The sequence below is a fragment of the Chelmon rostratus genome, chromosome 15 (genome assembly GCF_017976325.1).
Source record: "Chelmon rostratus isolate fCheRos1 chromosome 15, fCheRos1.pri, whole genome shotgun sequence".
NCBI lineage: Eukaryota > Metazoa > Chordata > Actinopteri > Chaetodontiformes > Chaetodontidae > Chelmon > Chelmon rostratus.
In genome coordinates, this window is record NC_055672.1 from 5,990,700 (window position 1) to 6,015,473 (window position 24,774).

The 24,774-nt window shown below is 43.7% G+C and overlaps 2 protein-coding genes across 5 annotated transcripts in view; both read right to left on the reverse strand.

Moving 5' to 3' along the window:
* efna2a (ephrin-A2a) overlaps positions 1-4,487 on the reverse strand; it is a 71,931-nt gene extending 67,444 nt beyond the window's left edge. The window contains exon 1 of the mRNA XM_041953609.1: positions 4,345-4,487. Coding sequence (XP_041809543.1) covers positions 4,345-4,487 — 143 coding nt within the window. The remainder of the gene's footprint in view (positions 1-4,344) is intronic.
* Positions 4,488-9,016: 4,529 nt separating this feature from the next.
* LOC121618231 (polypyrimidine tract-binding protein 1-like) lies at positions 9,017-24,719 on the reverse strand. Of its 4 annotated transcripts, none has more exons than XM_041953596.1 (16): positions 24,657-24,719; positions 23,785-23,838; positions 23,490-23,520; positions 19,107-19,167; positions 18,775-18,947; positions 18,166-18,312; positions 17,649-17,819; positions 17,181-17,291; positions 16,770-16,950; positions 16,484-16,564; positions 16,122-16,279; positions 14,673-14,706; positions 13,482-13,574; positions 12,853-13,069; positions 12,502-12,579; positions 9,017-12,243 (listed from the first exon to the last, which is right to left on the reverse strand). In XM_041953596.1, exons 1-16 carry the CDS (start codon positions 24,662-24,664, stop codon positions 12,111-12,113), a joined length of 1,731 nt encoding a protein of 576 aa, XP_041809530.1. In that variant the 5' UTR covers positions 24,665-24,719; the 3' UTR covers positions 9,017-12,110. The 4 variants fall into 4 exon arrangements, with proteins under 4 accessions (XP_041809530.1, XP_041809531.1, XP_041809532.1 ...); XM_041953597.1 differs by lacking the exon at positions 24,657-24,719 and adding an exon at positions 23,970-24,171; XM_041953598.1 differs by lacking the exon at positions 24,657-24,719 and adding an exon at positions 24,062-24,076.
* Between the last annotated feature and the right edge of the window lie 55 nt (positions 24,720-24,774).

Genomic DNA, 24,774 nt, shown 5'->3' on the forward strand with positions numbered 1-24,774 from the left:
TAAAATGCGTGGATGGTGATTAATCCTGAAGAAGCACACAAGAGAAAAGTAGAGCGTAGGAGAGTGAGGCACACAGAGAGGCGGCACACAAACATTAATTGAAGCAGTTAAATCAAAACATCACCTGTAGTGGAAAATATGGAGCGTGGAGTCCGTATCCGCAGGGGAACGGCAACTCTTACAGCGTCAGTTAAACCCCAAAAAAACATTTGTTGTCTCGCCGTGAGCACATTTTTTTCAGATGCCTATTCCTGTAACTTCTACCGTCGCTCCAACACGATGGGTAACTTGAGGACATCACGCCAGCTACAGCGTCCAGGGCTGATACAGGGCAGCGAGCATGGCACAGGTTTGTGCAGCCAACATGTCTGATGTGAGGCCGCTCAGTATTAGCACTTTTTAAACAGACGCGGCTCATTCGCAGCTTAAACATGAGTTTCTGGCCACCTGATGAACTCAGGTCCAGCAGTCACTCTCTTGTTCTCAGCCTCCACTGCCCCCCCCGAGGGATGTATCTGGCTCTTTAGCTGCTAAATGCTACAATATGTTCACCAGCTACATGGCGACTTCGCCGCTCCGCCGCATGGTGCTGATCAGGGAGCGTGCAGAGCGGCGAAGGCCACACTGGCTGAAAGCCACGCTGACGAGAGTGAACCAAAGCGCCAAAACCAAAGCAATGCATTCAAATCACCTGCGCGAGCCAGGTGGGTCATACGCTGTTTCAGCTGTGGGAGGAAGCCGTAAATGCAATCGGTGATGCAGCCGCATTACTTTCGGTACGATTCCAGGAAAGCCGCTGCGCGGTTCATACTGGCAAAACCAAACCGGCGAGCGATGATCACTTCCGTAAATATTAGTCAGCACTTGTGACCTTGTAGCGAACGTCCTCCTCAAGCTGTTCTGTCGGGGACAAACTTTTGATGCAGCCGAGAACAGACAACACATCCTGATGGCTCAATACAAGCTGTGTGCTTGATGTTGTGTGATCAATTAAGACACACAGCTGTTCCTTTTCCAAGCTGTTTTTTTGTCTGCCTCCGACAATAGCCGCCGCCACTATGACAGGATGGGACGCATTAGTCTCGCACAGTCCCTGAGCTTCTCGGCACAGGTCACCAAACCTGAACTTCACCTGTGAGACATTCGCCTCCATCAAATGTGTCATGGAGGACTTGAAAATGTTCATGCTGCAGCGTTAGTGTGAGGTCTGGGTTCAGCACACGGTGTTATAGAGTCAGTCCTACCTGGACGAACAAGCGAGATGCAGATGGATTCTCTTTTCAGCAGCATTTCCTGGTTCCCCCACTTCCATCACAACACTTCCTGGTTTCTCTCGGACATGTGATCGAACAATCCAATCAGGAGTTAGGAGGGCAATAGGTGAATGTGAGGGGAACCAACATTTACACGCATTCAGATGATAGCGACTGCTTTTAATTGCTAGTAATAATATCTTTAAATGGTATTTTTTGTAAAAATTGCAATTAAACTTTCAGCCAAATTAATTTGGAACTTCAAGGTTCTTGTTTTGTAGCTTTAGCCACTTATCATTCAGCGAAGCATTGTCTCAGGTTTGGGATTGAGGCGACATTTGCTACAAGTCAGATGGGGCAAGAAAAGCTCAATTAAATGATAAGACGGGTTGTAAACAAGCAAGCAGCTAATGCAGCTGATTCACTTTATTTGGAGGTGAAGCAAGATGATGGATTTTTATGATGGACAGTTTGGCAGCGATGGAAAATAATTCAGTAAATTTAATCAACTGGCTTCAAGAAAGTACGGTTTCGAGTTACTTGTACTTTTTCTTGAGGGTCTCTATTTGATTCAACTCCACTACGTTTCTCTGACAGCTACAGTTTAAGTGAATTTTACATAAAATCATCAGATAATCTTCTAAAATACAAAGTAAATCTAAATTAATCCAGTGTTTGTTCAACTTTCGGTCTTGCTACCCTCGTTGCCTAGTTTGGAGCCCCTCATTATGAATTGTAGCTCCGCCAAACACTGATTTCCCTTCTAAAAATCCTAAAATACCTTCATTTAAATCACTTTTCGAAGTTAAATTCTCTTTTACTTCACACACAAAAAAGCAAAGATCAGAGAACAGTCCAACCGACCTCATTAATCACCTCACAGCCGCTCACATTTACCTGGCGACCAGTTTGGGAACACTGGACTGAACGACCCAAACTGCTTCTACCTCCACCGACCAGCTACAATATGAAACACTTATAATAATATGTGAGTCAGTAAACTTTGCTGATGGTATTTCTGTGTGTTTACTTCTGCAGGATTTGGAATAGTTCACTCTTATTCTTACAATGGGGTGATTTTCTATTGTTGCACTGGTACTGGATGTTTCTTCTTCCACCAGTGCAGTCTGGGAATAACTTACCTTTCACCATCATTTCCTCTTAACCTTGGAGTTTGTTTACTAGCATGATCCTCTGAAAGACTATTTCTGGCCCCGTTGGACTTCTTTTCAGCGATTTCACAGCCTTCACAAATCACAGCGAGTAACCTCGGTGAGTACAGTCCTACTATTATGACCAAAACTTTGTCAAAAACCCAAGTAGCAATAAACCAGAGTTCACGAGCCGGGACGACTGTGGCGTCTGTCTTCTCGTCTGCTTCTGCCAGCGGGCTGCTTTCTCACAAAAACCTGCCGTAATCCTCAAAGTTTAGAAGGAGAATTAGCTTTAGATTAAAGTTGAGGAATGAATGTTGTCAGTGGAAGGTCCTCACAAGTGCAGTCGTGTGTGTGTGTGCAAGAAAAAAAGGCGCAGCATGAGCAATGACAGTGCCAGGGTCTAACAGGGGGAACCAACCTCGCCAGGGCTCCAGAGTCCAGATTCATTGCTTTCGTAGCAATGCATTTTTGATGTGCCCCCTTTCTGCTTCGGCTTCTCCGTACGACCCTGACGGAATAACAGCGCCCCCAGCAACCGTCCATATAGCTTAAATTTACCCCGTGACGTTTGCAATGTGTAGGTGTTTGTGTGTGTGGTGGGAGAGAGGGAGCACAGGGAGACGAAAAGAAAGACAGAAAGACGGAGGGAGACAGCGAGAAAGGGAGAAAATGTTCCCCCTTGCCTGTTAAATATTTGAGAAGCCTTCTGTGGAAAAGTGATGCAGTCAGAGACAGGCCTGTTAGCTCAGCGTGTGTGTGTGTGTGAGTGTGTGTGTGTGTGTGTGTGGTTGATGCAGAGAGAGACAGGGCTGTTAGTTTGAACTAATTCAGCCGTGAGCAAGCAAGAGGGAGCACTTTCACTGTTTATTTATCTACCTGGGAGAGAGGGAGAGGGTAGAAAGAGAGAGAGAGAGAGAGAGAGAGAGAGAGAGAGGAGGGAGAGAACAAGAGGAAGGGGTGAAGGACAGAGAGAGACAGAGAGAGAGGAGGGAGAGAACAAGAGGAAGGGGTGAGAGAGAGAGACAGAGAGACAGAGAGAGAGGAGGGAGAGAACAAGAGGAAGGGGTGAGAGAGAGAGACAGAGAGAGAGAGAGAGAGAGGAGGGAGTGTGTGTGTGTGTGTGTGAGAGAGAGAGAGACACACACAAAGAGAGAGATAGAGAGACAGAGAGCGAGACACACACACACACACACACACACAGAGAGAGAGAGAGAGACCAGGTTGTCACAAACCATTAGACAGACAGCCCCAGTGTGCTCGGCCCCATGTTAATGAGAGGGGCAGGTGCGTGTGTGTGCGTGTCGCGCTGCCTCGCGCTCACGCGTGTGTTTATGTTTTCTTTAGTGTTTATTTGTGGATGTGCTCTTTCTTGTGAGCAGTGTTGGTAAACTGCCGGAGAAATAACGTGCGCGTGTGTTGAGTGGCTGAAATAAGCCGAGAGAAAAGGTGAAGGCTGTGCGTGCGTGCGTGTGTGTGTGTGTGTGTGTGTGTGTGTGTGTGTGTGTGTGTGTGAGAGAGAGAGAGAGAGACGTCTCGAGACATTGACGAGAAGAGGAGGCAGGATGCCCTCATTGTCTAAGACAAAAGGAGCTCCCTGTGCACAGAACAAATATCCAGCGTGCGTGCGCACTTCCACTTGAGCGTGAGTGTGTTGAGTGTGTGTGTGTGTATGTGTGTGTGTGTGTGTGTGTGTATGTGTCTGGTATGCTCGTTATGAAAGACATCAATATTACAATATTCAGCCAAAGCACTGCTGAGACAGGAAGAGGACAAAATGTGTGTGTGTGTGTGGGGGGGGGGGGTATTCTGAGGGCCATACATGTCAGACAGGTAGATAACTCACACACACACACACACACACACACGCACGCACACGCACACGCACACACACACACACACACACACACTCAGGCCTAACTCGTGCTAAAACTCACTTGGGGTTGGAGCTGTTCCAGTAGACAGCGTGTCTGTCAAAGATGATCTTCTCCTCTGCCCACACCGACACCCACGACAGGATGGTCAGCACCACCACCTCCATCACACACTTCTGCCCGAGCTGGCACAACATCGTAGACATCCAGGTGGAATCTCTCTCCCTCTCCCTCTCTCTCTCTCTCTCTCACTGGGATCAGGCTTTCAATGCGCTGCTGCCGCTGCTGCAGAAATCCTCTCTAGATCATTAATGTCCGTCTGAGCGTCTTTGGACGAATCGGGTCGGCGGTTCATGGATCGTTAACTGGCTTGGTACGAGTTCCCCTCAAGGCTGTTTCAAGTCATACTGAACGGCTGAAATTCACTTTCAAACTTGGTCAGCCGCGGACGGAACAGCGGGATGCGCATGTTATTTATACGCGCGTCGACGGCGGGATGCTGCGAGTGCGTCTCCTCTGCAAGGTCCGAAACTTTTCTCCCATTACGCGCAGCCGGGGAGATAGATGCGCCACCTGGATTAGATCCCCTTCTTTCTCCAGAAAAGAATAAAAAAAATCACAATTAATCACACTCCGGAATTCATCCGAGGTTTGTGCTGCTTTCGGAGTCGTTGCTCATCAGCAGACGCGAGACAACGTCAAAACCGGCCGTCATATTTGTTTGCCCCGATTTGTGTTGGGTATTCAGCCCGGCGCGCGCTTTCTTCCGCTCCCCTCACACCGCGAATCTCTCCACAGCCTAAAACTGCGTCCACTTCACCTTTTTCTCTTATCGCAGTTCAAAGAATTACATCCCAGACGGACGAGCGCGCTCCCCTCCGCTATTTTCAGTCCAAAGTTAGCGCACAGTAACACCAGCGCGACGGGAGCATCCTCCTCGCACATCCACACACACTCACACGCACACACAAACACCACGAGCTCTCACAGCATCTCAACTTGGTGATCCCTCCGCTGTCACTGGCTCTAATCCAAATGTGACTCCAGCCGCGGTGCGCTCTTCGCTCTCCGCGCGTCACGCTGACCGGCGCCGCCGGGGAGCCGTCGATGATCACAGCTTTAATCCGAACACGCTCCCGTGCGAACCCTCCACCTATGGCGGCAACGACACTCGCCGGCACCCTGATTCGGTCCAAGTAACCCCCGCCCCCCCCTCTCTCTCTCCCCATCTCGCGCACGCGTTTTCCCTCTCTGCGCGGGCGGGGCCTGTAGCCGCGCCGTGCCGTGCCGCGCTACCTCTTGGGACTCGGGGCTGGCTGACTCACTGCGTCCCCGCTGATACACAACCGGGGGTATAAAGAGGAAAGCCTCAACTCATGCAAACACATTTTTTTTTATTTGTGAAAGTTAAGTGGCCCTTTTGATAAGACGTGGATTTGGATTTTAGGTGCGAGCAGATGATGTATCGTAGTTCAGCCGAGAGAAACTAGTTTAGATCGCCTTTGTGATGGTTAACTTGTTATTAATCACCTCTACAGCAGCCTGTTTGACTGAAGGCGCTTTATTTCGCAGCTGGACATGCAAAGCGCCCGTAAAGTTCCCTCTCTGTTTGAAAGCTGCGGCCCTGATGGATGAGCTCGGAGATGGGGGGGGGGGAGAGGGCGTCTGATGGATCGCTGGAACAGTGGAGTCATTTTCCATCAGTGTCCATTAGGCCCAAAGGGCAAGAGAAGGCAGCACCGAGTCTAAAACCTGTGAGCCATAAACCTCCAGATAGCTGTGTCTGACAGAGCGCTGCCACCCCTGCTGCCTCTGTCCTGTGTGTGTGTGTGTGTGTGTCTGCAAAAACACATCCATCTTAGGCATTTAGCCTCAGCGCCAGTGGAGGGAGATACAGTAACTACATTGCTTCCACGAAGAGCTTCTAACATGTGTCGATAACCAGGGAGCGGATTGATCCTCGCCGGAGCTCAATCTGCCTCCACAAGATGGGAATTGATTGCAGACAATTATTTGCATCGCGTTCATTTGCATTCCCCGAAAGGCCATCATCACAGAGGCAGGGAGAGTGGAGAGAGCGACCCTGTAGCCTCAAAACAGAGGACTTTCTGCAAACTCTTTCACGATCAAGCCGCTTGATTTGCGCCACCCTACCGGGCCCAGTGTGATCATTTTCAGCTGCACCTTCCCGCGGCCCCGTCTTTTACATCGCATTGTGCCTCTCGGTTGCATCTTATATGCAAAGCGTCCTAGTTTTGCTTTGCCTTGCTCTGCCTGCAAAGTAATGCCTATAATTTGGGCTGCGGGAATTCAGGCAGGGAGAGAACCCATGCACCCCCGTAACCCAAATACAGCTGCATGTTGTCCGCCTCTGTGGATGAATTATTCAACATCTGTCTGAGGCGTGCATATGTAAACAGGTGGATAGTCTCCTGATGGCTTTTTTAAGGGGAGCCACTATAGACCAAAAGACATCCTTCACCTCCGCTTAAGGCTTTTCCTCCTGTGCTGTGTCACTCTGGAAGGGATTGTAAATCTCCTGTAAGCTGCGCAGACTACACAGCATTGGGTGTATCCGGACATGGAGGCCTCCTAAGTGATGCTAAATCTAAATGAATGTGGGTCAGAGAGTCAGCCTATGGACGCATGCTTACTTAAAAGGGGCGTTAAATCCTGGAGTTTAGAGCTGGTTAAGTCTGCGTGCAGTTTAACTCCAGAGTGGCGTGAATTATCTCCCAGCTCCAGACCCCAAAACACAAAACAGATGCATGCAACATGTATGTCTGACTGACACAGCAGCCAGGCTTTGAATTCTCACACATGCTGCACTTTTTCCTTCAGTGACTAACCGGCTTTTGTGGGGATTGAACATGTCACAAATGATATACAGGACGGTCTCTTGAACCACTTGGTCACCCTGCCCCCCCCGTCCAGTCACCAGGTTCGCATTTGTGTGTGGCCTTGGTGTTTGCCAGCATTTTGCTTGATTAGAGGCCGTCGCACTAATGTAAATAAATGTTGCCAGATGTGGAAGGAGCACCACCTCACATGGTTTCATTTAGTTCCGCGCACACGGAGCTGGATGAAGCCAGGATCACCTCCAGGGGGTCTGGATTTGGCACAGAGGAGGAGGGGCACTGTAGCAAGCACGGCACAGTAAACTAGTAAGAAGTACAGAGTGACATTTTTGATGTTTGGGATGTTGCAGCAGAGCTTATAGCAGATATACAGTATGGATTCTTCCGTTGCTGTCAAACAACTTCTGGATCAGAGCAGTGTTGCAAAATGTTTGCCCTTGCTGCACATATACTGCTTGCCAGGTTTAAAAAGTACCATATTTTGTGTGCCAGTGACTTGTGGAATTTGATAACCCAAAAACATCTCAAATCTATGTTTGGATCATGTTACTTTGAGTTATCCTTCCACCCAATTATGCAATCTCTTTGCATTTCAATATATTCCAAAGAGGATTCTGTGTCGACTGCTCCCTGCTCTAAATTACTGGTGGTGCAGAGTGAAATACGAAGATGCTGCAAGTAAACAGGGGTGTGAGGTATCAAAGCGGCATCAAAGAGGCAAGTAGCTGCCGTGGAGATTCCTGACTAGCAGAGATACACTGAAGATGTTTTTAAAAGGAGCACCTGAATATATCTTCCTAAAGGTGACAGCTCTGTTACCTTTAGGGTAACATTAAAATAAACTATTTGCTCAAGAGTACGGTCTTATTCAGCATCCTAAAACAAGCTGTTGAGATGTCATGTTGCCCAGCAAGTATGAGACAGGTTTGTCTTATCATGACCTTCATGCATGCTTTGTTATGCGGCGGAGAAAGGAGAGCCTTCGCCGTGGTATTTACGCCAAGCTGAAGTCCACTATATTTAAAACCACATTCCACAAACTGTTGAGATTATACAACAAAACCCAGCTCCTCTCAGCCACAAATGCAAACACCCCTGGACTCAATTCTCCCTCTCTCTCTCATTTGTCCCTCTCTCAAAAGGGAGAGAAGATCTGAGGTTAATCCTCTCTACGGCTCTGTAAGGAAGCTGGAGAGAAAAAAAAGACGCATAATGCCAGAAAGACCAAGGAGGCACTCGAGATTAAGCCACTAACTATTGACATTGTGTGAGTGGCAGGTAAAGTCACCTCTGCTCAGCAGCATTTGATCACCAGCAGAGTGCAAGACCTCCCCCTAGTGGCCCAGGAGGTGTATAACTAGTTTGTCATTGAGGTCTTTCTCCCACATCCCAGAGGAACATGTTGATAAACATGGATGCCAGATATGCCCGATAGCCACGCTTGTGTTTTATCTTAATTATTCATCTTGTGAGATGGAGGATTGGTTTCCAGAGCAACCGGGCTCATCTCCTCGGAGTCGGACAGACTCTGCCGAAAAGGTCGAAGCAGAACACAGGAGGATGGAGGATTACTCAAGATCGTTGAGAACAGTATCCAGCGTTGCATGTCAAATTAACTCCTCCACCCTGCCATCATCGTTGCAGCTGTTTCATCAAGGGACTGCAGCTGGATTGAGCTGAGCCCAGATGAGCAGTCAGTCAAGTTTCAGATGAGATGAGGACAAAGTTGGAAACACAGTAAAAGATTAAAAAAAACAAAACAACCCACCAGTAGTAAACAGGATGGGAAATGTGGAAAATGTTACGAGATGTTAACCGTTACAGAGCAGCAGTTCCACAGGACAGAGAGGAAGAGACAGAAACCAAATGAGGCCAGATGGAAGAAGGAACAAACTAAAGATTTATTGAAGGCAGCAGAAGATGCAAAAGACAAGAACAGAATGGTAAAGGGGGAGGGGGGGGGCGGGGCACATACAGAGACACTTCTGTGTTCAGATTCAGGTTTAATGTCTTTGTGTTACAAAAGTTTTTTTTTCTTGTTTTTACAGCTCCAGAGAGCTTCATAGGTCTGTATTGTTTTATCAAAATATACATGTTTTGAACGTAAAGTGGATATAATCCAAATGATTTTGTGGTACAAAAACATGAATATATACAACCATCAACCCCGATTCATACAATAACCCCACCCCGCCCCCATATATATATAAAAAAAGGAGAAAAATAAAAGCTTTTAACAAAAGTTGAAAGGCATATAATCTTCTACACTGTCAACATCACAGCTATGACTGTGGTTCAATTAAGTATCCATCCTAAAGCAATCTATCAAAGTAGGCTCTTTGTAAAGTCAAACGAAAAGGGATACAATATACAGTATACGCTGAAACCCAAAAGATATTTCAACATGTGACTTTTGTCCAAGGCATCTGAGAAATGGGGAAAAAAAGGAACTTGAAGCCTTGTGTACTTGTGGAATAGCAGGAATGTGAAAAATCTTTTAAGAAACCACAACACTACAAAACAGCGGGGGTAGAAGATACTTTGGTCCTTAACAGCAATAACCGTCTGCAGCTACATGAAGCCTTTTTTTAAACCATGCATAATAATCTTTTACAAAAATAGAGACACAGCGCATCCGCATCTGGTCCAAAACTACAGTGGTCGAGGCTGTGGAAACTGGTGCTTTGAGGCACGCAGGAATGTGACAACGTTTAAGACTTCAGCGTGATGGTGCCAACTTGGACCTATCATTGAGGAAAAGTGCACTAAACAACCTGACTGTGGTGTAAGTTGACACAGACAGGGAATGGGTGAGGGCTCCCCCAACCTATAATCCTGTTATCCTGAATTTAAGAAATATATACTGGGATTTTATGCACAGTCCAAGACTGTAGTGACTTTCAATTGACAAATGCCTCCAAGCTGCCCTCTCACAGGTAGGATTACCTGAATATAATGGGATAAAGGCATCTTTGTAGGCAGGTAAGATAAAAACACCTGAACGAGAGGTAAACAAAGCCAACTGACCCGGCCAGACGTATTTCAGCCTCAGATTTAACACTGTCAAGGCACTGTGATAATGATCAAACCCAGCCACTACATTTAGGTATCAGTTAAGCTCAGAAATGATACACATGTAAATGCTAACATTAAAAGAAACGATAAATGAATATATGTGTCCACATATAGATGAACATAATATGGTTAAATGAGGCCCCAAACACCATTGTCCCTACTGAGAAAGGACTAAATGGAGGTGAGTGGGGATTGTAAGACAGGAAGGCTGGACGCAGCTCTACTCCCGCCACAACACACCTAACAGAGCTACACCACCAATCAAAAATATTAGGCATCTAACTGACTTACATTCATAGTTTCTACATACATATAATGGGGATATATGCATACAAATCCTTAGATTAACATTTGTTTTAAAAGGAAAAGATTCAATGAGCCACTTTTCCCCCATTTTAACAATGCTGGTACATACAGTATCAAAAGGCCTGGGGGGTGGAGGGGGGCAAAAAACAAACACAAACAAGAGAAAAGGCATTTTGAGAGCCACATCTTTCCCAAGCGAAGCCAGAGTAACGCTTTAGGCTATCTGGTCGGGGCAAAGTAAGGCACAAGGCTATAGATAGAGATATTTAAAGAAAAATGTGTCCTTATTGAAAACTTTTAGATAGTGGTACGGATCCCCCGAAGCACATAGATGGGCAGTTACAGAAGGAAAATAAAAATGGATACTAGAGAAATAAATCGCTGGGTGGTCTGCGAGCCAAAACAAAATCCTTTGTCTCAAACCATTTCTGACTGGCCAAACAGGTTCAAAGTGGCGTTTCAAAAAGGCACACACACACACACAGATATCTATATATATCCATACGACCATCATAGTAAAAGGAATGCTGAAGTGTGTCTGGTGTGGATACGATTCATCCACATAAGCATACATCCGTGGAGGAGGGTGTTTTTTTTTTTTTTTTTTTTTAAGCGATTTGGTCTAAAGTGACAGTTCATCAGCTGCCCTTACTTCACCTCCAATAAAACATCTGTCTTTGTAGAATATTGCCCGTTCCCCAGGACCCCACTTAAAACTTTGCGATGGAACAAATGAACATTAAGGTTTGGGTACCAAGAACATGTCCAGACTGGAACCAGCTCCATCAAAACCAAAGATTTGATCAGAAACATACTGATTCCACTTACTGATTCCTGAGCTGTTTTGACTGATATACTGTCTACGTCGCTTCTTCAACTTTTACCAATGTATGTGAATATTGTTTACCTCATTAAAGGCAGGATCTACTACTAAAACAACTACTGCAGTGGAGGAGTCGAACATACTGCAGCATGGTAAAAGAATGAAGGCCAAAGTCATAATGCCCCAGAATCAGCTAATGTTCGCAGGTCTAGCTCACACACACATAAGTGTAAAACAGCAAAAAAACTGGTCATGACAAGAGGGTAAATTCATGTCCACATTTTGATTTCAGTCTTGAGAAAAGAAGATCATGCACACTGCTCTTACTCAGCAATGAGGGAGATCTTCTCTCAAGAATGACGTCATACATATTTACCAACACAACTGCACTGAGATAGTTGGATGTGCGAATATCACTGAAAGAAATATTCTATATCTTAATTCAAAACACCTTGTATTTTATGCTGAATTGCGATTTATGATACTGTAAATCAAAAGGATATAATGACATTTGCTGTAAACAATGTCTTGTGTTTTCTCATAACAAAAATTTGGAACCAAGAATCAGAATCAATAAGTAGAATTGATTAAATCCTATACCCAAACCTTTTAATGACAGGAAATAATTAAGAATAGGGGTGAAAGGCGCAACATTCTACAAAGACCCACAGCCATAAATATGTAATGGTGACCATTTCCACTGAAGGCAACCTTGACTAAAGTAGCATTCAAATGGCAATAGACTTGGAGGGAGGAAGAAAAGGCACTCAGATGGTGGACTTTGAGAAGGACACTCGAAGGTGGTGGTTCTCTCCCAGATCGTGGTTGTGGAACTCGATGAGGGACTCAATTGCCTCCTCGACTGAGCCCATCTGGATCAGGGCCATCTTGCGGTCCTTTCTGATAAAACATGAGAGAACAACGTGTTCTGAAAGTGTCAACATGCTGCCCTCTTTTGCGAAGGCTGCTCGCTATTTGCTACATTGTACTTGAAAATCTGACTAAACTGTCTTGTTGAGCATTGAGAAAAAGCCGACTATGAATAACACTTCATGGCAACTCTGGAGGTTGTGGAGTGTTATGAAGAAGAACAAGAATTCAACCAACACTAAGGACATAACAATTCTGGAAATGTAGTGTGACTGGACTGAGACTTACTGGAAGAACTTGAAGGCCTTGACTGTGGCTCCTGAGCTGGCAAAAAGTCTCCTGAGGTCATCCTCCACCACAGAAGGCCTGAGAGCAGAAAGGAAAACAAAGAATCAATATGAAGCATTTATATGGGTTTACATTCCCTTTACTTTATTTGCATTTCTTGCATTTATTTACTGGCATCCTTAAACAATGCACCTCTGGTATAGCATGTTTAGAAAATAATGTCACAATTACTTCATCCCAAGCACCAAAAAAAGCAACAATGAGTCAGGGCTACAAAGGGAAAAGCTCAGCACACAAAAGCTGCTAGGGAGGAAATGGGAATAAAAATGAGGCTCTTGCAGCAGCACTCACGGTATGTTGGAGAGGTGGAGTGTTGCAGAGGGTGGGAAGATGTTGGAGTAATTTTTGGAGCCAGGCTTCTTGAAACGGTGCAGCGGTGAGTTGCTGTAGTCCTTTGTGAGGCCCTGGTCCTCGTGGCCTTCTCTGGGCAGCTGAACTGTGGTGTGTTTCGAAAAAGCCACACGCATGTCCCTGCCATGAAGACGCTGGCCATTCAGGTGGCTCATAGCTGAGAGAGAATAATAAGATGGTCAACACTTGCTAGAGCGCCACACACATACAACTCCAAACAAGACTGACTTATGGCTGATTTCACACATTTCCATATGTAATTATATATTCAAATAGTTGGACTTAAAACATTTAAATATATATCATCAATTCAACATAAGGTCCATAATTTATAGATTAGACCATAGATTTATTTTTTTTAAATCAATTTCCATTCTTATCCTTCTTGATGCATAAAACAAAAATACATGAAACAAATCAATAAAACTGTTTTGTTTGTTCGGTTGAGGCCCACTAGGTAAAGGCTCAAAACAATGTATGGTAAAATGATGTGAAGCGAAACCAAGATGAAAGAAAATTATAGATCAAAGAAGGCAAGCAGTGATTTTGCAGAGCTGGAGTGTAGCTACCTAGCTGAGCCTGTGTGCCATCAGACATCTGGATCAGAGCATTCTCCTTTTTGTTGAATAGGATCTTCACTCTCATCACATCGCCATACACACCTAAGGAGGAAGCGGAAGGTGTCACAACACATGTGCAACAAAGAGCAACACAGCCTTAAGAGGACCCACACAGCCAATCACAGCAACAAAAACAATTTAAACCGTCAAATCAGGGACATTAATATTCATACTGCTACTAAATGAACACTGGCTGATTATTAAGTAATTGTCAGGCTATTCCGCTAAATTTCTGTTTAACTGTGCATCTCTAGAACTAATTCTGCATAAGCCCTCTTAGATAACAATTACACAGATGCCGACAGCTAAATTAGTTATGCTTGAGAAGGGGGAGGTAGTGATTTGAAGGCAAAATAAAAAAAATCAAAGAGTAGTAAAATGAGTATCTCTGATCAGTGTGACCACTCTACAGTGAAGAAAAGGTTGATTTTCTTGACCAACTTGAGGGCCTATGAGAGAGACATGCAAGAATAAACTAAACATGCACATACCCACATTAAGAGGAACTGAGACAGACTGCGAAAGAATAATATGGTGACATAATCCGAGGGACATGTCAACTCACAACTACTAAAAAAGCAGCAGCATTTCATCTATGTACTATGTTGCTGAGTGACTCAAGGCAAGCACAGAAAAATCAACTTAACAAAACTGAAATTTGATGAATTTTCATGGCTTAAAAATTGGAACGTGCGGAACCAAATAAAGTGTTGACTTTTATCCTTTCCTGAGGGTGATGCTTTAGAATTTAGATCAGCTTCTCGCCTGATTCCTGAACAAAATGATTCCCACATTTCTATTTAGTAAGGCAATATTTCCATTGAGGGGCTTTGCTCTTTGAAGATGAAAAAGTGCAAATGTTTTTTTTCCCCACAGACAGCCAACCACTGCTGTTAAAAATGAAATGCTGCAGCTTTGTGTGGTGTTCTCACCTTACTGTCCTCACACAAACTCACAACAACCACAACAGGCCATACAAAATCCCCAACAAAAGACACCCCCACCCTTCATAGCCCTGTAGCCTGATGACCAGACATCAGTGGTTAAAAAAAAAACAAAGCCAACAACATGAGACAAGACATGCCCACCTTGCGAGGTAACAGTAGTAATAAAAAAGGAGATGAAAGGATGATAACGTACCGAAAAGAATAAAGAGGCAGTGTGGCGTAACGCTCTTTAGAGACAGCAGGGGGAGCAGCGGGGCAGGGGGCCAAAGGGGGATAGGGAACAGGGGAGAGGGGAAAAAAGACGGAGCGGAGTGGAGGACAGTGGAGTGGAGTCGGGACATGTCCGCAGGCCACAGGCAGCGAGGTCCACAGGAAGGCCACAGTACCATGGAGGAAGGAGAGGAGATGAGGGACGAAGAGAATGAAGAGAGGACAAGAGGAGAAAGAGAGGATTCAAACAGCATGAAAGAGGAGGGAGAAGAGAACAGACGAAGATGAGGTGGAGGAAGGAAAGAAGATAATGGAGGGATGATGATCAGGGGACCAGAGAGGTGCCAATGTTGTGTGTTTGTTGTGTTTTTTTAAATTTGCAGGTGATGTCCAAATTGGGGGCAATGAATGGGGGAGAAAGAGGGTTGGGTAGGTGGAAGGAGCAGTAACAGAGGAGTGGGCAGAGGGGAGAGGACAGAAATTGGTCAGAACAATTGGTCGTGGGGCGTGCAGTCAGTTGGCAAGAGTTGAGGTGAGGGGGTTTTAAAACAAAAAAGAGGGAGAGAGGGACAGAGAAAGAAGAGAGAGAAAAAGGAAGTAAAAAACAAGGTCAGTATACACAAAGAAATGTAGTGCTTCAGACAGTAGAACTGGCTAAATTAAAATGCACTGTCACTATGGGAACACTAGGAGAAAAAGAAGAGAAAAAAGATTAACAATGAAATACAGAAAAAGGCAGAGACAATATGTACTTTTGAATTACATTCTATGTTTTAGTTTATCTAAAATTACATTATAATAAAACAGTCAAGTGTGAATATCAATTGTTATAATCCTGGTCCAAGCTGATCTTAAAATTGACCTGTTTAATGCAATGACTACATTACTACAGTGAATGTAATGAGTGTAACAGGCTACTTATACATTCTACACACTATATATATATATATATATATGTATACATATATTAAAAAAACCTAAATTGCAGACGTGTTTCTTTAAAAAATACAAAGAAAAAAGTAATATTGTCTCTCCAACAACTCAAGAATGATTTCAACTAATGGACAAAAATGAAGATATGAAATGGTAAGTAAAAAAAAAAAAGAAGTTAGTGTTTTGAATAAACTTAAAATTCACAGTGAGCAAAGTGGCAGGTCAGAAATGCAGCAGGTTTGGTCAAACACAGAGAGGTCCTGAAAGAGAAGAGGTTTTGACTCGATGACCCCCTTTTAATTAAAAACAGTGGTAAGGGTACTCCAACTAGTCTCACGTGAGGGTGATGGGAAATGGGGGGAAAAGCACTGGAGCTCTTGAACAAATGGATCCAGGTTCATGAACCATAGTGTAAACAAATAGCACTGTAACATTTGAACAGTTCTTAGCACTGCACTCATAGAAGCAGGAACTGTTTAAGCCTAGTGAGAGTACTGACCTGAGGGTTCAGATTGCTGACCAACAAGACATTGTGTCCCCCAGAGGGAGCGAGCCCTGACAGTCCGAGCCGGCTGGCGGCCGCTGCTGCAGCCGCCATGCCACCATGGCCCACACCCAGGGACGCCAGGGCACTGGGAATGCCAGGCACTGACAGACCTAAGAAAAACAAAATATTTATTACTTTGAGCTTATTGCTCTCCTCATACTGAAGAGGCCTGGTAAGAGGAATATGAAAACTGGGAAAAACATGAAATCGTAGCATCAAAGCCAATTAAATATTATGTGTAGCAGGCAAATGTTTGGAGAAGGGATACACATCTCAAATGGAATAGCAAGGTGAGAGACAGTTTGTGTACTGACCTGCTGTCTGTTGGATGGCAAAGGCTGGGGGGAAGGCATGGGCTCCACCATAGGGAGAGGCTGAGATTATGCCGGGCGCAGCTGGAACATGAAAAGAACAGAAACTTCTCCATCAAATCAATACTTAATCAGGATTTAAAAACTAAGAAAATGCTCAAAAACAAACTGATAAATAAAAGAAGCAAAACCTAGAATCAAAAGGCAACTGGATTATGTATAGTTAGGCTTGTTAACATTTATAGATGATGATCAGAACCACATACACACAAACCTCTTCCAATCTTACCAAATGCAGCAGCTGCCATGGTCTGGTGGTCAATGGAGGGCTGTGAATCAGCAGTAGGGAGGTCTGGTCGGGTGTAATCCCTACTCTTATCGTTGTTGTACTTGACATTGAGGCTGGTGAGCTTGGAGAAGCTGATTCTCAGGGTACAGCAGGCATTGTAGATGTTCTGTCCATCCAGAGACTGAGAGAGATTTGAAGCATTACAGTTAAGACAACTTATGTGATGTGTGACACTTTTTGATCAAAATGTGGCAGTGTAGACACTCCACTGTGGCTGCGGCTTTTCTTTAATTTGGTTCATCAGCCATACATATTCTCAATCCTACTGCAAAGGTAACAAAGCATCCAGTTTCCCTATGGTAACAAGCACAGAAACATCAGGACTAAAAGCATTAGTAGTACAAGTCTCACCAGTTTGGCGTGCTGTGCTGTCATGCCATCGGCATATTGGATCAGAGCCTGGAACTGGTTGTTCTTAGTGAAAGTGATGATCTTCAGCACTGTGCCGAACTTGGAGAAAATCTGGGGAGGGGAGACAGCATGATTAGGGATGCTATAATGACAACATTCTCACAAAAATTTTCATCACTTCACACTACTGGAAGACAAACAAAGGAAGTATATTTGCATGTATATTTTTAACAACAGTCCTACTTTTACCAACATACATGGTTTGTTTATGTAGTTTACCATTTTTTTGTAATAGATAGGAGCTATGGACAAGTATTCATTATGTAAATGCCATGTGCCACTATCCAAAGTACAAGGTCTGTTTAAAGATTAAAAAGCAAGTGGCAAACCTTTAGTACACATATCTGAAACTGAAATTTGTGAAAAAGCTAGGTAACTTTAGTGTCTTAGCCAAACTACAAAATATACCTGGTGTAGTACATCCAGGGTGACGGGGTAGAAAAGGTTCTCCACTATGACTCTGAGGACAGGGCTTTGGGCAGCGCCTCCTCCGATGCTTGCTGCATCTGTGGAAATGGCCATGCTTCCCATTCCACCTCCATGCAATGCATTGACTGCCTGCAGAGCTGCCTGGGCACGCTAAGGAGAAATGACAGAGGATCTTCTTAGAACGGACATGAAAAGTATTAAGTAAGAAATGAATGGATGAACGGAGGTAACAATTCTTTGTTTGGAAACTGCCATATTCTAAGCATGCTTCAACAAACTTACAAGACACGACATTACACTGCACTGTTTTGAGAAATTAAAAGGATCACAAAGATTAGAGTAATACATTTGAGACTGGTGGAAGGAAGAAATCTACACTTTTAGCCAACACCACAACTTTTAGTAAATTGCAATGCCTACAACAGTTATCTAAGCCTAAATTCTACAGTCAGCATTAAAACCAAGTGTGTGTGCATGTGTGCGTGCAAGCCCTTACCACTTGGTTGGGGGAGTTGTCTGTCTTGAGTTCCTTATGGGTTGAGTATTGCATATAAATGGGGTGGTTTCTGATGACAGGGGTCACAGAAGAGTAGTAGCTCACCATCGTCTGTGCACACTCTTCGCTGTTCAGTTCCAAGAATGCCTGCAGGTGAGGTCACGAGAAACATTGCATTTGCTTCTCCCATCACATATAATAAGGGTCACTCTGAGACTGTATTTATTAAGTGTTCCTAATAATTTTACTGGTTATAAACCTTTGTAATGATGAGCATTTTCACTGCACATCACTGTTTGTCTATTTTTTGCGAAATCTCTTTTGACACCTTTACAGGTTTTAACACAGTATTGCAGGTAATAGAAAAGAGGAGATAATGAAAACATTCAAGAGGGAGGCAATGTCTTCCTCCAGAAAATATCAGCATGCAGATTTCTCATCCTACCCACTAAACCACAGGGATGTCACAAAAGGGACATTGTCAGAATTTTCAGGTCAGGACAGAGGGCTAAGAAAGCTGATCCCTCCTCCCGGGCCACAAGAGAAATTTCACCCAGGACTGCAAGCCATACAGGTTTGGTGAGCAGACCAGCATACATCAGTCCTTACCTGGTTTTTCCCTTTCAGCATCAGCAGATTAGTGACCTTCCCAAAGGGCAGTCCCAGTCCAATAACCTCAGCCTCATTTATGTCGTTGGGCAGCTTGCGCACATGGACCACACGTGACGGAACACCAGGACTGCGGACGTCACCTTTGAATTTTTTGGTGTCGTTGCCATTGGCTGCAAGGGAAAAAAACAGAAGCAGATACAATCAGGGAGGGAACAGAAGGCCCTGGTTCTTCTTGAATAATGGATTGATCGTCATGGCAACACAAACAAACCAGACACGACAAGCACTTCAGTAAAAAAGGATTCACCCCTCCATGGCAACCCCCCTACCTGAGTTCATGATATAGGGCCCGTTGGATATGCAGGAAGAAAAGAGTTCGTCGGATCCCCTCTGTAGAAGGAGAGAAAACAATGGTTCACTTCAGTGAATTCACCAATGAGGGCACAGCATGGCAGGTGGAGAGCATAGCTCTCATGTTACTGAGCCATTGTGTGATAAAGCAGGAAGTAATCTGATAACCAAAAGAGGATTGAGCAAACACGCTTGAGAAGAACTCCACCTTCCTCACCCAGAGGCATTAAGTGACCCAGCTTGTCAGCAGGGATATTTGACTTTGCATTATAATCAAATCTTCCCATTTCATTTTATACTCTTCTCTAACCATATTGCAAAGTTCAAAACCTTAAAGTCAGTCACGATGGGCCATTAAATCTTGCTTGGGGGCAATGTGCCAAATTATCATGTTTTACACTCAAGGAAGAACAGATACTATTCAGCTGTAAGCACAACAAGTCTGTAGTAAAAGCTCATCTCAACAGCAGCTGTCAGTCAGTACAAGCTATCTTCTCATAATTATTATAAAGAAGAAGGATAACACGCCGAAGCCCTCTGGATCGAAGACAAGATGGGGATACTACCAGCTCACACTAGTTTACTGTCCGCTGAAACAGCCTTGTCTGTCCTCTCTCTTTAGTAGATATAAAGTGCCGTTTCAGGGCTGTTTGTGTGTTTGTGGTTGTGGGAGATGAAGTATAGCAGTCACAAGAAGTGGCTCAGCAGCCTAAGCTCTACAACACTCTACAATGAAGGTCCTGTTCATGTTGAGACTAGGGGCATTGTTACACGGCAGCACACACACATATGGAGCCCCAAGGACACTCTGGGAGTTGAAGAGCCCCGAAGCTATTCAACAACAACCAGTCATACAGGTTTGTTAGCATTCTTCTTCACCTTGTGAATCTTGGCTTTTAAATATGCAAGGTGGTTTTCAGTCAGGCTGCAAAGTCTATTCATCAAAGGCAGGAATTAAGGAACTGTCAAAAGAATCAATACTTCAATATTGTTTTCAATATCACATTTGAAATGATATGATCTCTGTTAATTATACATTCATTATCGAAGCTCTTAAAGACGGGAGAAAAAAAGATCTACAATCACATTTTCAACCTACGGCTGCACAGATGAAACAACAGGGTTAGAATTATTATTAAAAATATATCATGAATAATTAGGAATGTGTGGGTATGTGTTCACTGACACTTTCTGTGGCTGTTAATAATAACAATTGTGTGCCACTGCATCTTTAGGATTGTATCAAAAGTTTAAAATTCTGGTATCTGGTATTAGAAGGAATGAGGCAATACGAGAGAGAACGTTTGGTAGTGCCTCCAAAGACTGTAAAGGAGCGGTGTGGGATACTGAGTCAGTTGCTCTGAGAACACAACACTGTAGGCAGTAGTATAAACTACCCTTTGACTTCCAGATGGTTTGGCTGAGTGGGTCACACTCACTCGGAGGCCCACACAAACAAGGTTTGCTATCTCAGATCATGAACTTAAAGCAACAAGTGACATTCCTATGCCTTATCTTTCAATTCCGGATTGGGGTCCTCCTACTTTGGCCAATATTCAAATCTTAACATAAATTGAATACATACATGTCAAGCAATCCCTGAGCTTAAGTTTAAGACTGCGAGATACACTTTTAACAGGACATCAAATGATACTATGGGTGGGAAGCAATCAAAAAGTGGGAGTGGCCTGTTAACTTATACTGGTGTCTAGCACTAACTTCTAACAGTAAAAATATGAGTATAAAACAACAAGGAGCAAGCAATACAGATTATAGTGAATGAGTGAGGGTGGTGTGTTGTAGTTGGTGGGAAAAAATGGGGAAAAAAACCCAAACAAACAAAAAAAATAAAAAAAAAAACAGAATATTTTTGTTTTGATAAATGTGCCATGGGTAGATTAAACACAATGAAAAATGAAGGAAGTGGCTCCAGCCTGACTCAATGGTTGTGGGCGGGCTGTGTCACATTATCAGTCAGCAGACCAACTCCAAACAGGAAGAGCAGAAAGATCAGGCCTGCTTCCAGGGCTTTGCTAAACTTCCTCCTGGGGACTGATGGTTACTGTTCCATGGCAGACAGACTCACTTTCTCTCTCTCTCCCCCTACTTCCCCATTTCTAATAATAACTACAGAGCTAAGGCAGTCTACAGTGCAGAGCATGAACATCAAGTCACATACAACACAGAGGACTGTGTAATAATGGACTGAAAAATATACCTCTGTATAGATTTTGGGGGGAGTGTGGTAGACAGCCCAAAAATAAGTTACAAAGGCAGTAGAAGAAAAAAAAAAAAAGATACTGTAAATGGTTGTTTGTTAGCTGAATCCAACACAATGCCAAACCTGTTTCTCCACACAAACGCACTAAATGTGTATCGACTTGTTCACATCCTTTTGTTTGCTTAGGACGCTGACAGTATAATAGTAACCTTCAGGAGATGATGACACATTACTGGCTCACATACTGAAACTGTTGAGCAGCTTCCTCTTAATAACAATGGCCTACCTTGAACTTAATTTTAAAAGCAAAATGCGACTATGGATTGAAGGTAATTTCCCTGCACCACACACATCACACCTGGTGTTCACTGTATTAAAGAAGGTGGAAAAAGAACATGATATCGTGAACTCTAATCCAGCACTTGATGTGGGAAATAAAAGATCTCATAAAGAGGCTAAATCTGAGTGGATTCATTTGTACTTGTGTTGGCGTCTGCAGGCGACCTTATTTTGGACTTTGAATGGGGGAGGCAATCTCTCAGGAAAAGCACAAAGGAGAAGAGCACAGGTACAGACATGTTTGTTCACTCTGATCAGCCTTTGCCAGGGGAGGGGGCAGGGAGCTGTGCCTCATCAGGGGGCTGGAGGGGGGGAGATTGGAATGCAACCGCGGAATGCCAGACACTCTGCCCAGACGGAATAATTACAGATTCCAGCAAGGCAGCGCTCCATAACTCAGCATCATCATTACCACAGCACATCAAATCCAGAAAACAGGAAAGGTTTAAGAAAAAAAAAAAAGAAGAAATCACATGAGGAGTCAAATCTTCAGTATTGATCAGGGCCTATTAAATTGTGCATTGTTAACATGATGAAAAACAACAGGCCTGAAACTAATAGAGGAACTGGGGTGTGTCACTGTTGCGGGTGTGTGTATCAGAGTGGCTGTTTAAACAATGTAAAGACCTTTGCCCAGGAGGATGAGGACCGTTGCGGGAGGATGGTTAAAGCCCTAAGTTGGGTTCAATTACTCCACCTACTCATAGCTGCCTCAGGCCCTGTTACCAAGGATTACTATGTAAGTAGGCATTTTTATTGGGTAGGCAAGTTAACAACGAGCAGTTTGCCAAAAACAAACATGTTACTGCTTCATTGAGTTTGCACACATCACTTGCAAACACAAACATGTTGAGAAGAGTCACTTACATAAGCATGCAACAGCTCTCTCATCACTAAAAAATCTTGAGAGGTGATTCAAGCAAAAAACATTAACAATAGACAATACTTTGCTGATTTCTTTCACTGGTGCTGGTTGAGTAGTCTTGTAAGCAACTTGTGAAAGAAGAACGTATAAATACTAAGTGCCGGGGCAGGATTCAGCTGCTTTCTTACATTCCACTAAGGCCAAAAGGCTATTAAGGAACACACAAAATAAACAACAGGAAGTTTCATTTCCCAACAGCCACAAAACCCAACAGAACCAAGACAGGAAAACATGAAGCCCCACCTCAGATAATCTATTGTAATTGAATTATCAAATATTCCATGTACACAGTCTTAGAGAGATGCTACAAACTATATGTGCTGACCATTTGGTTGTATATCATAAATCTTTAAATGTACAGCCAGCCTCCAACTGCAAACTCATTATGTATGAGAAATGGCTTTGGACAGCAGTTCTGTAATTATAGAGGAAGCTCTTGCAAACTGACAGGCTATGTTATTCAAGTTACCAATGTCGGCACAGTACTCTATTTCCACTCTGACTTGAAACGAAAAAATTCTCAAACATCTGTTAAAAATTGATTTGGCAACAGTGAGACATAAAAATCCCTGAGAAAAATCTGATCTCTCAGCATAAATGGCTAGGTTTAATAAAGCAATACATGACTAAATAGGAGCTATTTTTAAACTACAAAACCTACTGGATCTTTACACTGACAAATGATTGAATGGGTATCAGAATCAACACAACTCACAAATGGACAACTATAGTATTGACTTTGCAAAAACCGTGGCAAGTTTTACAAAACTGCATACAATCTTTCTCTTAGCATTCACAGTATAGTCCATGTACTGACATGAGGGACAGTTAGAGGGACCAAACTGCAAAGAGAAGGAGATTTTTAAAAATTCTTACCTTTGTTCCAACTGATATGTCATGGACACCTCTGTGAAAGAGAAAGAAACCAAAGAAATTTAACCACAACCTATCACGACATCACGTTAAGCAATTCATCATAACAGCACATTCTGGAAAGCAATGAAGAAAAACACAGCCCTTGCAAACATGATTATTAGTGCGCTTCAGCCCGAATCACTGCCTTCCTCACTCAAATAGGGGTACATTTACTAAGCTTAAAATTCAAAAAACACCGCAGAAACTTAAACAATGCGAGCTCAAGACTTGCACGCCAAATACACAAAATACTTACTCAATTTCAGGGACGTAGCCGGATCCCAGAGGGTACAAGTCAGCGTCTAGGCGGCTGTAGTGGGTTGGCAAAACATTAAGAGTGAACATTTACGTGAACAGAAGTAACACTAATAATGAAATAAATCAAATAACAATTCTACGTTACGCGTCTTGCTAAGGGAGTCGACGGAAAATTCACACCACCTAGAAAGTCCTTTAAACTGTCGAATTCAGGTGGTCAAACGAGTAACGTTACAATACACTTGATTGAAACAGCGCACCATTGTGTATCCTACCCTGTTTAGATAACCCGATGTAACGCTAACTTAGAAGTCTCTGATTGAATCAACGTGAAATGTTCAGGCCAGACATCTTCAACATGGCCCTGGCACTCCGCAGACAAATGAATGCGGAAATGAGACACGTTGCTTTAGCTAGCGCTCGAGCTCCCGTGAAACCAAGTTAACGTTACCAAGGTAGTTAGCCACTGTTAACTACTGTCTGCGCTAGCAAACGACGGAGTATGGCCAGTATGTTCCTGAAATGTAAAGGTCTGTCAAATCGTAAACCTCATTAAATAAACGTTTGCTTGGCATTAGTCCCGGTTACAGACAATGTGAAAAAAAGCATGTCTGTTCAAACGCTCACATAACTAACGTTTGCTAGCAATAGCGATGGCTAGCAGCTGCTAGTTAGCTTACGCTCCTGCTAACTGTTGCATGTTTTGATGAAAAAAAAAACTCTTTCAAAACTTTCCCGGTCTAACGGTTAAGTGAAACAGCCATCGGAATCGAAATATTTGATAGAGCAACCGACATATGAAAAGAAATTACTCGGTGGCCGATTTCCCTGATAAAATTTAGTCTTAAGTGTCGGTTCTTTTTCACTTACCCGTCCATTGCACAAGAAAAAAACTGCAGGTCTGAAGCGAAGGTAGGGCGGCAGACTTGCTTGATTTTCTTACAAAATGGCTGAACACACGGAGGCGAGCGCTGATTAGTCCAGGCCC

What these genes read in the sequence shown, in the direction of transcription:
- LOC121618231 (XM_041953595.1), bottom strand. Translation starts at nt 23,873, where the DNA reads ATGTTCACTCTTAATGTTTTGCCAACCCACTACAGCCGCCTAGACGCT. An exon ending in TGCCATCCAACAGACAGCAG is followed by an intron (nt 16,280 to 16,483) that starts GTCAGTACACAA and finishes TGTTTTTCTTAG; the next exon opens with GTCTGTCAGTGCCTGGCATT. An exon ending in CTCCACCTCTCCAACATACC is followed by an intron (nt 12,580 to 12,852) that starts GTGAGTGCTGCT and finishes TTCTGCTCTCAG; the next exon opens with GCCTTCTGTGGTGGAGGATG.